At 40.5% G+C, this 15,091-nt stretch overlaps 1 protein-coding gene across 1 annotated transcript in view; it reads left to right on the top strand.

Annotated features, from left to right (window-relative positions):
• The window catches only part of ABCB9 (ATP binding cassette subfamily B member 9), a 109,629-nt gene that overhangs the window by 76,509 nt on the left and 18,029 nt on the right, over window positions 1-15,091 (top strand). The window contains exons 7-9 of the mRNA XM_073627445.1: window positions 310-438; window positions 3,635-3,823; window positions 11,179-11,352. Of these exons, the coding sequence (XP_073483546.1) occupies window positions 310-438; window positions 3,635-3,823; window positions 11,179-11,352 (492 nt within the window). The remainder of the gene's footprint in view (window positions 1-309; window positions 439-3,634; window positions 3,824-11,178; window positions 11,353-15,091) is intronic.

Genomic DNA, 15,091 nt, shown 5'->3' on the forward strand with positions numbered 1-15,091 from the left:
ACCTGTGCTGGAAAATAATGGTGGCCACACAAAATATTGAGACTTTGGGCCCAATTTGGACATTTTCACTTGTGGTGTGCTCACTTTTTAGACATTAATGGTTGTATGTTGAGTTATTTTGAGGGGACAGCAAATTTACACTGTTATACAAGCTGTACACTCACTACATTGTAGCAAAGTGTAATTTCTTCAATATTGTCACATTAAAATATTATGAATAAAATATTTACAAAAATGTGAGGGGTGTACTAACTTTTGTGAGATACTATAGTAATATGCTGTTTTTATCAGAAACGATTTCCCTTCTAGTTTACAGAACTGGCACTACAAATTAGTATACTTTACTATGGCGGACACCTCGTAATATCAGAGCAAATGACCAGTGGTAATTTGATTTCCTTCGTCATCTACGAATTTCTTCTAGGTGACTGCATGGAGGTGAGAATATTACGTCAGTTGTAATATAATCAATATTTTTGCAGTAATTTGTTGACTTTTATTTCCAAGTGATTGTTCTATTCTCTTCTCTATATTTGTTGTTCTTGTAGTTTTAAGCTGGATGGGCTATTAGTGACAGTACCAGTTAATGACGGGTATCCAAGAAAGTGCAGAATACCATGGGTTTAGTAAAATTATATACTGTACATCCTCACTCTATTTATACTACTCATTTGAATAGAAACACATTTTCACAACAGTGCTTCTAACAGGAAATGTTTGACCTTAAAGAGGAACTGCAGTCTGCTCACATAATTCGTAATGAAAACATCTTTGCCATTCTGAAGCTTCCCTCCAAACACTTTGCATATTATTTTATATACCGTATTTATCGGCATATAACACGCACAGGCGTATAACACGCACATTCATTTTAAGAGGGAAGTTTCAGGAAAAAAACTTAAATTTTGAATAAGGAACTTTGAATCAAAATAAGGGTCAGTGCCTATCTGCAGCCTCACCAATGCCATCAATGCAGCCTGATCAATGCCCACCTGCAGCCTCACAAGTGCCATCAATAGAGCCTTATTAGTCCACATCAATGCAGCCTCACCATTGCCATCAATGCAGCAGCCTCACCATTGCCATCAATGCAGCAGCCTCGCCATTGCCATCTATTGACTTCCTATTACAGAGGCCGTCAAGTAAACAGGAGATTCTCACTGTATGTAATCTGACGGCACTTGTCCCGCTCCCCCCCCCCCCCCCCGTTGCCTCCGAGGCAGCTGAAATTGTAGTATTGGCGTATAACACGCACATGCTATTTGCACCCGATTTTCATGGTGAAAAAGTGAGTGTTATACGCCAATAAATACAGTATATACTGTGATTCTGTACTTGCCAAATATGCTGCAGAAATATGCCTCCATTAAGTCTGGCTGCATGCATTTTAACTGTGGGCAGCTGAAGCTGCCGCCTGTTCACCTCCTGGATTTACAGAGGCACACCTCCAGCTCTGCAGCGCTGATTGGCCCTCTTATGACTCACCCCCCCCCCCCCCCCTTCCTGGCAAACTCTCACCAGAGAGAGTTCTGCATGATGTCATAAGCCTAGGCTTTTTACCAGACAAGAAACAGGAAATGGGCTGTATAAGGTATTTACTGGCAGAAAAAAAATGTTTTCCTATCGAAAGTTAAAACACCAAGGGCAGAAGATTTAATAGATGGAAAGTTGAAAAATGACTGAAGTTCTGCTTTAATATATATTCATAGTTCAAAATAAAGGATCTTGGTTAGCTCCTGATTCACTTAGTCAATGCTGTGAAAATTTGCATCCCACAAAAGTGGAAAAATCAAGACCCCCCCAATGGTGGGACAGTGCATAGCTGTGGTTAATGAAATTAATTAAATGAAATGCCTCACGACGGCTCTACACAAAAAGGGGAAAATTCAGGAAAATGTGGTATTTCTGGCATGATTTTCAGTACTCAGGGGACTACAACACACAATTCCAGAAGCAAATCAGTCAACCTCACACAGCCAATACATTTGTGACTGTAGGTAGGTGTTTGTTCTTGGCCTCCGTGCAGATGTCTTGTCCTTGAGTGCTCAGCTGCAAAACTAATTTGGAACCCCCTCCCCCACTTTTTTTTTTTTTGTGTGTTTATTGTTTTTCTCCCTTTTCCCTCTCTCTTTCACAATTTGCCCCCACTAGCTTCTATCGGAGCACCTCTCTATATTTTTGGTATTTAAAATTAAAAACCTCCACTGTGTTTCAACATTGCTTAATGTGAAGAGGCTCTGGCACCTCACCTGGGTTTTGTACTTCATGGGAGTCCTATGTGATTTAGTTGACACTGTTTTCGCAGTTTTTTTGGCAGTGTACATTTACCCCAGTGAAGACTGCAAGCTTGCAATAACTGTTCCTTTATGGACCCTGGGCTAATGGTGTTAAAAAAAAAGATATAAATAATGAAAAATAAAAAAATTAAAAAAGCTTGGTTTCTTGGCTGTCATGCAAACCCTCTAGATTCAGTACTTTCTGAAATAGTATGCAGCGAAGAAATCTCCTTGTCACCATGCTTGTCCATAGTCAGTGAGACAAAGAGTCAGCATGGTAGCCAGGCAACTAACATTTTCCAAAAGGGATAACCATTGGTAGCCTCCATATTTCTATCATGACAGGTTTTCTGTAAATAATGTGCATACTGTATAAAGCCTGGTAAAGGGGCATGCTTGTGTTACAACAGTTTTTTTTTCAACACTGTATGGAATGTGATTTTTTTATTTTTTTTTTGTACCTTGCCTGTTTTGTCCCTCCTTCTGGTGTATAAATGCATGCATTGAATCTCAAATTCATTAAAACCAAACTGCAAATGAAATATTTGTTTTAGTTTTGGGTAGGGCAAGGAAGGACTAGAACACCTGCCATGTTTTAAAAGCTTTGTTTCCATTGAACAGAACCTCACCTGTTATTGTGCAATATTATGAATATAAAGTCCAACTCCAGCTAAAAAAAATGTAGTTTTAGAAAAGGTCGGGAAAGGCTAGAACTTTTTTCAACTTATTTCTGTTGTTGGGTCCTTACAGGAAGTGAGGGGTTAGCTCTCAGCTCTTCCCCAGCACTCATCAAGCATCTGAGGTATCATATGGTGCAAGATTAAAAGGGACTCTATACCAGTATGTAGACAAGTTGTAACCTGCTTTTTGATTTGTGTGTGTTGCTTATCGAGAATTTGTGAGTGTACTAAATCAGTTTACCAACTTGTTTAGAGGAGAATCTATTTTCCAGATCCCTCTACAATTCTCGGAAAAAGGCATAGGAGAATTATTGTTCTGGGCTCGAGAGTAGAGGGTAAAGCGTAGATAGGTTATGTCTTATTGGGTCTTGTCCTATGCAAGAGTTTCAATAGCTGTCAGAGGTCTGTTGAACAGTCCTACAAAAACCCAGTGACCCATAGGGAGAAGTCCATGAGATAGCCAGTAAGAAGTGGCCAGTTCGGGAGCTTTCAGCATACGTGAGCTGGAAACCATCAGACATGCCTGGTGGGAATTGTGGGTTGTTCAGGACCAGAAACAGAAGTGTAGGTGCTGGGCATCTGACTCTTACAATACTGCACAATTCCAGGCTACTGGATTGCAAATCGGTACTTCTTAACAGACTGATATATTTGTTTTATTTGTGTATTGGATTGTAGTCCATTGGATCAGTGTATGGAGGTCTAATGCAAGGTGTTGGTGCTGCAGAAAAAGTGTTTGAATTCATAGACCGCAAACCAAAGATGGTCAATGATGGCACCCTGGCCCCTGAGCATTTGGAAGGTAAAGTGGAGTTCCGAAACATCACCTTTTCATACCCCACTCGGCCAAGGGCACAAGTGTTAAAGGTATGTAAAAGAAATACCAATTTATATTTGTATCTGTGTAAAACATGTACAGAACAGTAGGTAGCATTCCCTGGTCCTAACAGTCCATGTCTTCAGTTCCATGAAGAGAGAAGGAGGAATCCCCTAAAAATGGGATTTTGAAGGCACTACCACAGTAAAGATAAAGTGTATAAAAATATATAATTTTATTAACAAAGAAAATTGTATATCAAAAAACACAGGCAAGTAGTACTAATAAAAATAGACATAAGTATGGATACAAAAACATCATCAATGAGAGGTAAGTAGATCTCCCTGAACCGACGCGTTTCAGAAATTCTTACCTTCATCAGGGTTCATACAGAGAAAATTACATCTGAGGGGTTACAGAATGCAAAATGGTTAGTAATAAATATCACCACCCCCAGAATGAACCTTCAACATAGACATAGTTCACTTACTTTTAATTCATTGGCAATACATAGGTATCCATATAATTAAAAATAGAATTTATGCAGCTTCATGTCTGGCTCCCCACAAGCATCCACACAAAGATCTAATTGAAACTCCCTGGGCTGTATGAAAAAATTACCCAAAGGGGGATGACCCAAAATGGCACTGAGAAACGCTGTATCCTGAGCCCAGGTACAGCACCTGTATGTATGCTGGGGTCCAAAATGTAAGGGACCTGGAATCAAAGGCACAAGAATGAATGAACTAGCTAATGGAGCTAGAGTGTATCCATAGATAGTGCTGCTTTCTATGTCAAAAAGGACCTACCTAAATGCAGAAGTACAAATGTACACTGGTGGGTAGTCCCGTAGGTGAGGGCACTGGTAGATGGTCTCAAAACCAGGACAACTATGGTGTTGGGATGGCCAAAGCAAATGTGGACATAAAATATAAGGAAAAAAAAAGAGAGGCATAAAAGCCCAAAGTTACTGACAAACGTCCAAAATAAATCAGAACAAGGATACAAAGTATCAAATATAAAAGGTATCCACTTACTTTTTCACCCATCATGATATCTCCTGACCAGACTGTCCTTACCCCAACCTTATCTGGTGCTGAATGAACTGGACTAGATATAGCCCCACTACTACAACCATCAGCTGATTCCAACTTGGAATCAGCTGGATGGAGGTGTGCCTAGACCAAGTCCTCCCAATGGGCCCCCTGAGTGTCGGCCGTGCCCCGCCTCCACACCGCGTCGAAGTCAGTGATGTTCTGCGCATGTGCGCCAACCAAGCTGGAACGCAAGAGCCAACACACAGCCGCGCCGCGGAGTGACGCGCCGCAGTCGGCTCCCACCGGCATGGCCAGTAAGCCCTGGAGACAGTCAGTTACGGCTGGAGGGGAAGGATGTCAAGAATGAAAACAAACAGCCCTCCCACAGTGTCCTCAATAGAGAACATCTTGGCCGTGCCGGGCACACACACAAAGTACAACGTCATAGATGGGCCATCAACATGTCATCTATTTACACCAGCAGGGCCACAAGTCAAAATAAAGATAGAAGAAATATATAAAAATAAAGGTATACACGTAGGTAATATTACCAAATGATTTAGGAAGGCAGAAAAGAGAAGGGGGAGACTGCCATTAATGCCAACACCCCAACCTAATCTGTATATAAGAACTAGACCCGTAACAGCAAAGATAATTCTAGTATGGTAAATCTATGAGTGAGTGGATGACATTCGGTTCCATGAAGGAGCACAGGTGTATTAAAAATCAACAGTTTAGATGTCTTAAATAAGGCTGAAAGTATGAATAAATCATTGTCTAAATTTTCCTGTAATGTTTGTCTCTGTGATCCTGGCAAAATAGATTTATATCAAATCAAGAATAAGACAGCAGACATTTAAAGTGACAGTACACTAATAGATGGGAATTCATCTTCTGGTAGATGTTGGAGAGTTAAACCAACCTAATAATTTCTTATATCTCCTATGGGCTCTATTGATGCTATCTCTTCACTTGGTTTCCTAAGTATGCACACCTGCTGTGTCTACTATAGAGGGTTCTATCTGCTGGATTTTATAATTGTTTTATATTATCAAGAATGCAGCAGTAGCATAAACACGGGAAGAACAATCAAAAGAAACCAGAGGGCAGGAATAGTTTGTAATTATTGCAGAGATCTAGTTGTTGGAATATCTAACATATAATATATAAGTATATGTACTGTGTGTGTGTATATTGTGTGTATGTATATACCGGTGTGTGTGTGTGTGTATGTGTGTGTGTGTATATATATATATATATATATATATATATATATATATATATATATATATATATATATATATAGTTGTTGGGAAGATAGTAAGCAAATTTCAGATGTTCTAATTTCATTACGATGGCAAGCGATGCTGCTATTTACCCATATTTTGTTTAATGTTGAACATAACCTTCTTCCTTTTGTAATCTTTTGCAGTTTCTAATTACATACTTTGATACTAGTTATCATGTGCTGAATGATTCATCATCATTTTATGTTTTTTGGTATCAGATGTATGTGTTACATAGTTACATAGTAGATGAGGTTGAAAAAAGACACAATTCCATCAAGTCCAACCTATGTGTGTGATTATATTTCAGTATTACATTTTATATTCCTGTATGTTGCGGACGTTCAGGTGCTTAGCTAATAGTTTTTTGAAACTATCGATGCCCCCCGCTGAGACCACCGCCTGTGGAAGGGAATTCCACATCCTTGCCACTTTTACAGTAAAGAACCCTCTACGTAGTTTAAGGTTAAACCTCTTTTCTTATTTTAATAAGTGGACACGTGTCTTGTTAAACTCCCTTCCACAAAAAGTTTTATCCCTATTGTGGGGTCACCAGTATGGTATTTATAAATTGAAATCATATCCTCTCTCAAGCGTCTCTTCTCCAGAGAGAATAAGTTCAGTGCTCGCAACCTTTCCTCATAACTATTATCCTCCAGACCCTTTATTCGCTTAGTTGCCCTTCTTTATACTCACTCCATTTCCAGTACATCCTTCCTGAGACATGCCAATATTCTGTTTGTTTTGTTAGCAGCAGCTTGGAATTGCATGCCATTGCTGAGCCTATCATCTACTAGGACCCCCAGGTCCTTTTCCATCCTAGATTCCCCCAGAGATTCTCCCCCCAGTGTATAGATTGCATTCATATTTTTGCCACCCAAATGCATTATTTTACATTTTTCTACATTAAACCTCATTTGCCATGTAGTTGCCCACCCCATTTATTTGTTCTGATCTTTTTGCAAGGTTTCCACATCCTGCGGAGAAGTTATTGCCCTGCTTAGCTTAGTATTGTCCGCAAATACAGAGATTGAACTGTTTACCCAATCCTCCAGGTTGTTTATGAACAAAATTAAATAGGATTGGTCCCAGCACAGAACCCTGGGGGACCCCACTACCTACCTCTGACCATTCCGAGTACTCCCCATTTATCACCACCCTCTGAACTCGCCCTTGTAGCCAGTTTTCAATCCATGTACTCACCCTATGGTCCATGCCAACGGACCTTATTTTGTACAGAAAACGTTTATAGGGAACTGTGTCAAATGCTTTTGCAAAATCCAGATACACTACATCTACGGGCCTTCCTTTATCTAGATGGCAACTCACCTCCTCATAGAAGGTTAATAGATTGGTTTGGCAAGAACAATTCTTCATGAATCCATGCTTATTACAGCTAATGATACAGTTCTCGTTACTAAAATCTTGTATATAGTCCCTTATCATCCCCTCCAAGAGCTTGCATACTATTGATGTTAGGCTAACTGGTCTGTAGTTCCCAGGGATGTATTTTGGGACCTTTTTAAATATTGGTGCTAAATTGGCTTTTCTCCAATCACCTGGTACCATTCCAGTCAGTAGACTGTCAGTAAAAATTAGGAACAATGGTCTGGCAATTACTTGACTGAGTTCCCTAAGTACCCTCGGATGCAAGCCATCTGGTCCCGGTGATTTATTAATATTACGTTTCCCAAGTCTAATTTTTATTCTGTCCTCTGTTAACCATGGAGGTGCTTCCTGTGATGTGTCATAAGGATAAACACTGCAGTTTTGGTTACTGAAGCCCCCCGATTCCCTCGTGAAGACTGAGGAGAGGAATAAATTCAATACCTTTGCCATCTCCCTATCCTTTGTAACCAGATGTCCTTCCTCATTCTTTATGGGGCCAATATGATCTGTCCTCCCCTTTTTTACTGTTTACATACTTAAAGAATTTCTTGGGATTTTTTTGCTCTCCTCCGCTATGTGTCCTTCGTCTTCTATCTTAGGCGCCCTAACTGCACCCTTACAATTCTTGTTGCATACTTTATAAAGTCTGAATGCTGATGATGATCACTCAACCCTGTATTTTTTGAAGGCCTTCTCCTTTGCTTTAATATGCATTTCTACATTGGAGTTAAGCCATCCAGGACTTTTGTTTGCTCTTTTAAATTTATTATCCAATGAGATGCATTGGCTAATGCCCTTATTTAAAGCAAACCCATCTCTCTTCCGTGTTCTTTGTGCCTAAGATTTTATCCCAATTCATGCCTTCTAACAGGGTTCGTAGTTTAGGGAAGTTGGCTCTTTTGAAATTCAGTGTCTTTGTATTCCCCTTATGTTTTCTATTTGTGTGATTTATACTGAAGCCAATTGACCTGTGATCGCTGTTTCCTAAATTGCCCCGTATGTCCACATCTGTGACCAGGTCTGTATTGTTGGTAATCAGTAGTTTCAGTAACGCTTTATTTCTAGTTGGTGCGTTTACCATCTGAACCATGAAATTGTCCTGCAAGACGTTTAGGAACTGGCGAGCCTTAGACGAATGCGTTGTTCCTTCTGCCCAGTCTATGTGTGGATAATTAAAATCCCCCATTATGATAACACTTCCCATCCTTGCTGCTAATCCAACTTGTGATAGGAGATCCGTCTTCCCCTCCTCCCACAGGTTAGAGGGCCTATAGCATACTCCCAGTAATATTTTCCCCTTCGCGTCATCCCTTTGGAGCTCTACCCATAAGGATTCCACCTCCTCCTTAGCTCCCTTAGTGGTGTCATCTCTCACATTCACTTGTACATTATTCTTGATATATAGGCATGCCCAGCTCATAGTGATAATCAAGTTTTCTCTTGGGAACAGTAACAACGTTCTTTCAGTTACCTAGTCTGTGACTGTCTGCAGCCAGACAGTCATTTCATTCATTTCAAGCCCCATCTAAATATCCTTTTGTGTGACAGAGTTCAGTCTTGAACTTCAATAGCTTTCTGAGTCATAAAATACATGTTTCCACAATAGACATTCTTGTGTTTCAGATCTTCGGACAGTGGATAAAAAACAGTTCCACACAACTTGAAATACCGTAGGATTGCATCTACAACTTTTCCTTTCATCAACAGTTCCATTTATATATATTCAATTATGTTTACTCTTGGCGGCAGTGATTTTCAGGTTCTACAACTGTTCCCTGATTATTTCTAACTACCTCATCATCAGACACTTGAGATTGTGACTTGAATTTAAAGAACCAAGGAGCTACTGTTTTGTCATAGTCACAGCATTAAAGGATTGGTGTACCCAAAATCTGTATTTCAGATGTGTTGGCACTAGTGAACTGAATTGCCCACTGAATTTTTTATGTCTCAGGATTTCAGATGTGCGATCTGCCCCCCTACACATCTTTCTGTAACATACTGTAGGCAAGAGAGTGTTTTAGTGATATGAGAAGCTGGTGAGTGATTGATCTCCCGTGTAGCCGCCCAAAATGTTACCAAGTGTGAAATATTAAAGTAGATTTACTGGTAGGAGAAATAGGTAGGCATTGTTGGCGTCTCTTTCCTGTATGCCAGGCTCATGCACTGACCTCAGTATTCTTAAAGCCGAACTCCTGGAATATTTCCAGCGCAGCGCAGTCACTGCAGACCAGCCGATAGAACTTGATGAAATGTCAGTGTGACGTTTTCAATAAAGTTTGTTTTAAAAAAGTAACTTATGGCACTGCAAAGCACACCAGCGGTTTTGATGTAATGCAGCGGCTGGTGTGAATGGGCGCTTAGGGGTTGATTTACTAAAACTGGAGAGTGCAAAATCTGGTGCAGTTGTGTATGGTAGCCAATCAGCTTCTAACTTCAGTTTGTTCAATTAAGCTTCGACAACAAAACCTGGAAGCTGATTGGTTCTGTGCAGAGCTGCACCAGATTTTGCACATCATTTAGCAAATGAACCCCTATTGTTTTCAGCCAGGTGTCCTATTCACCCACTTCACTACTGCACCGGCAATGACATTTGTAAAAAAAAAAATGTAAACTATGATAGTAGTGGATTTTCCTAGCTAATTCATAAGATGCACAATAGTATTATTCTTCAATATTTTTTCGAAACACTCTATGTGTTGAATGAACGTGTCATATACTATATATGTAGTATAACTCTGGGGTTGATTTACTAATGGAAAATCCACTTGGAAGTGCACTTGTCCAGTTGCTGTAGATCTGAGGGGAAGATCTGAAATGAGGGGAAGCTCCGCCGATTTCTATCATCCAATCATGTACAAGCAAAAATTTAGTTTTCTATTTTCCTTGCATGTCCCCTTCAGATCTACAGCGACTGCACTTCCAAGTGCAATTGTAGTGCAAAGTGTAGTGTATTTGCCTTTAGTAAATAAATCCCTGTGTGTATATAACACTGACATTCTGGAAATTGTAGTTCAGAAGGACACTGCTGGTATAAAATAGATTTGGAAAAAAAAAAATTGTCCCAGTATTTGTGGGCAATGAAGAAGTCTACTTCCAGTGAACACAAAAAAACTGACCGCTCTGGTTGGAGCCACTGTTTTAGCCATGCAAGGCTAGTATAGCGATCTCCCCCCCGAGCTGTTGCGTTCTCACATTAGGACAGCCCCCCCCGCCAGTACACTCTTATCAGTGTTCTCTGCCATTGGCTGAGAGCGCAGATCAGGAGTCAGTCGTCTGCAGTATGCATGTCCGACAGAAGCCAGCCGAGCTTCTGTTGGACAGACTAAAAACACACGGGCCGAATATCAGCTGTTTGGTTTTTTTTTTAACTGGCAGTTGTCTCCTGACTTTAAGCCCTTTTTTTGGCATTCCCCTTATCTATAAGCAGAATCAATGGAGTTTATTTAACAGGTTTTTTTTTTTCACTCAAGATTCATACAGCTTTTACCTAAGACTGGCAAATTATTCCAACTAATTCTTGGGTTAAATATTGTGTGAATCTTGGATGAAAACATTGATAAAGACCCTACATTTTACCTGATTTGTGTGAAGTTTTATGACCACAAGGGTAACAGTAACCGAAAAATGCCTGTCCATTAAATTAGAAGAAGTCTTACTGACTGTCATATGTATTATTTTGATGTTCTACAGAACTTGTCTTTCACACTGTATCCTGGGAAAATCACCGCACTGGTGGGACCATCAGGAAGTGGGAAGAGCTCCTGCGTGAATATCTTGGAGAACTTTTATCCTGTGCAGGAAGGAGAAGTCCTCCTGGATGGTCACCCCATCACAATGTATGATCATAAATACCTGCATGCAAAGGTATGTCTTACCCCAATATTATCCTATAATGTGATTTATGCCTTTCTCTTATAAAATACTTTTTAATAAAAATTATTGGAAACAAAGGTATGTGTCAACAGCATGTATATATCAATCAATAATTAATGTCCCCACTGATTCATTCCTGATTCATGTCTTTCAAACATGTGTACATTATATACCCATTCCTATTACCATTACCATTCCTGTGTAGCAAAAAATGCATGGGATTTTTTTTACAGTGTATCTTTGTTCCAAATGTAAAATTATATATTAATTTCCACATTGTATTTAAATTATTTATAGCCTACTCCTATTATTCTGAACAATCTTGGCAATTGTAAACTTACTTTGTAAAGATCACCACATATTTATTCCCTTGAATTCTGTGACACACATTCACTGTGACTTGTGATCAGGCACTGCTGTGTCACACATTTTACAGAGCCTGCCCTCTGAACAGAGGTGTTGAGAAGCAGAATTTCAGGAGGCGGAGTCACTACAGAATTCACTGAATGCAGGCAGCAAGGTACCATGGGATACGTAGTCCTTAGGGATCAAATGAAAACAGCAGAGGCGAGGAGGAGAAGCTGCAAAGCATGAAGGAAATCCAGGAAGTTGTGGAAAGAGATGACAAGCGGACAGATAGAAAGGAGATTTTTCTTATAAGCTTATATTGGATTGTCTAAAATAACTACTGTTTGCATAGCTATTATGCTGATTATGCTGATTTTATAAAATGAAAGTGCACTGTGACCATAGATTTCTTTTAATGATAAGTGCACTATTAAAATTAACCCCTCACGTAAGCCCTATGTACAAAAAAATTATATTCACCTAATCTCTGCTATCAAGAAATACTCCAATGAACCATCCAACCAGCACTGTGGTTACAGGTAATGACAGGAGCTGAGCAAATGATAATAACATAGCCAGCTAGTCATGTTAACACGAATAGCATTTAAAAAAAGGAGGTCAGTAAGGGCAATCCCCATATATGTTATCATAGCTTCACCTTTATCGAAACTGTTTTTATTGCAAAGGGTTCAGTTTATAAAAACTAGAGAAGGAAAATGTGAATCAAAATCTGTTTAATTTTGATTAAGAGCTGATACCTACAGTGAACTGCCAGGTTTAGGCTGGGTTCACACTATTGGGAATTGGATGTGGCTTTCCTCTGCATCCAATTCGCATAGCAGGAGATTGTTACATAGTTACATAGTAGGTGAGGTTCAAAAAAGACACAAGTCTATCAAGTCCAACCTATGTGTGTGATTATATGTCAGTATTACATTGTATATCCCTGTATGTTGCGGTCGTTCAGGTGCTTAGCTAATAGTTTCTTGAAACTATCGATGCCCCCCTCTGAGACCACCGCCTGTGGAAGGGAATTCCACATACTTGCCGCTCTTACAGTAAAGAACCCTCTACGTTGTTTAAGGTTAAACCTTTTTTCTTCTAATTTTAATGAGTGGACACGTGTCTTGGTAAACTTCCTTCCGCAAAAAAGTTTTATCCCTATTGTGGGGTCACCAGTACGGTATTTATAAATTGAAATCATATCCCCTCTCAAGCGTCTCTTCTCCAGAGAGAATAAGTTCAGTGCTCGCAACCTTTCCTCATAACTAATATCCTCCAGACCCTTTATTAGCTTAGTTGCCCTTCCTTGTATTCACTCCATTTGCAGTACATCCTTCCTGAGGACTGGTGCCCAGAACTGGACAGCATACTCTAGGTGCAGCCAGACCAGAGTCTTGTAGAGCGGGAGGATTATCATTTTATCTCTGGAATTAATCCCCTTTTTAATGCATGCCAATATTCTGTTTGCTTTGTTAGCAGCAGCTTGGCATTGCATGCCATTGCTGAGCCTATCCTCTACTAGGACCCCCAGGTCCATTTCCATCCTAGATTCCCCCAGAGTTTCTCCCCCGTGTATAGATTGCATTCATATTTTTGCCACTCAAATGCATTATTTTACATTTTCTACATTGAACCTCATTTGCCATGTAGTTGCCCACCCCATTAATTTGTTCAGATCTTTTTTGCAAGGTTCTTCCACATCCTGCGGAGAAGGTATTGCCTTGCTTAGCTTAGTATCATCCGCAAATACAGAGATTGAACTGTTTACCCCATCCTCCAGGTCGTTAATGAAAAAATTAACCGGGATTGGTCCCAGCTCTCTATGAAGCCGGTTCACACATCTCCGCAGCGGCTCCGGTGCGAATTGCACAGGAGTCTTGTGCATCTTTTGGTCCGTTTAGGTCCAAATTCAGCCTCAAATTCGGGCTGAAATCGGACCTGAAACAGTGAATGGAGACGCACCGGACTCCTGCTGTGAGCCTCTGCATTCTCCAGTAGGGGTGGGCCGAACACTAGAACATGCGAACAGGCAAAAAATTTGTGCAAACATTCGAACCCTATCAAAGTCTATGGGACACGAACATGAAAAATCAACAGTGCTAATTTTAAAGGCTTATATGCAAGTTATTGCCATAAAAAGTGTATGGGGAAGCGGGTACTGGCCTAGGGGACATGTATTAATGTAAACAAAAGTTTTTAAAACAATCGTTTTTTCAGGAGCAGTGATTTTAATAATGTTTAAAGTGTAACAATAAAAATGAAATAGTCATAAACCATGAATCAGACCGAGACAGAAGTACAGTTAAATCACACTTGTTTAATAATAAAAGTAAATAGAACAAACGTAGTCAAAACATAGCCAAAGTTCGGTAACCGGAACAGATAGTCAGACAAGCCAGAAAGTCAGGAAGCCAGGAATCAGCATAGTGGAACAGCAAGCAGGATCTGGAACCAGAAGGAACGTCAACCAAGCAAGTCTTTAAAAGGCATGCCGGAGAGAATAAATGTGATGTTGACCAGGCAAAGTCAGAGATCATCTGGGTATCAGAGTTAAATCACACTTGTTTAATAATAATAATAATAATAATAAGGTAAACAGAGTAAGCGTAGTCAAAACAAGCCAGAGTTCAGTAACCAGATCGGGTAGTCAGTCAAGCAACTGTCAGAGAGCCAGAGACAAACGTAGTAGTACAGCAAGCAGGATCGGGAGCCAGAAGGAACGTCAGCCGAGCAAGTCTTCAACAGGAACCCAGGAGAAAGTCTCTGTGATGTTGACAAAGGCAAAGGCAGAGATAAAGTGAGCTGGACGACTTTAAGTAGGCACGACTGACGAGCAGAATCAACAACAGCTGGGTAGCTGTGGAGAGAGATGGGAGCAGGCAATTAGCCGATAGCTGAGCGGGCAGCTCAGAGAAGGAAGGGCTGAGCCCAGCATTGACAGTACCTCCTCCTCAACGACCCCTCCCCCTTGGAGGACCACCGGGCTTGATGGGAAAACGTCTATGGAAATCACAGAGGAGGACAGGGGCATGTACGTCCAAGGATGAGACCCAAGATCATTCCTCCAGACCGTACCCCTTCCAATGCACCAGGTACTGTATGCGCCCATGGAACCTATGGTAGTCAACAATGGATTGTACCTCATACTCCTCATGGTTCTCAACCTGTATAGGTTTCAGTAAGGAGACATGAAACACATTTGAGATGCGCATACTAGGAGGAAGGTCCAAGGTATAATGCTGCGAAGGATATGGAAAGGCCCAATAAACCGAGGTGCGAATTTCAAAGAAGGAACTCTAAGTCGGAGGTTGCAAGACGACAGCCAGACTCTGTCCCCAACCTGGTAGGAAGGTGCAGGCAGGCGTCTGTGGTCAGCATG

The sequence above is a fragment of the Aquarana catesbeiana genome, linkage group LG01 (assembly GCF_042186555.1).
Source record: "Aquarana catesbeiana isolate 2022-GZ linkage group LG01, ASM4218655v1, whole genome shotgun sequence".
Lineage (NCBI taxonomy): Eukaryota > Metazoa > Chordata > Amphibia > Anura > Ranidae > Aquarana > Aquarana catesbeiana.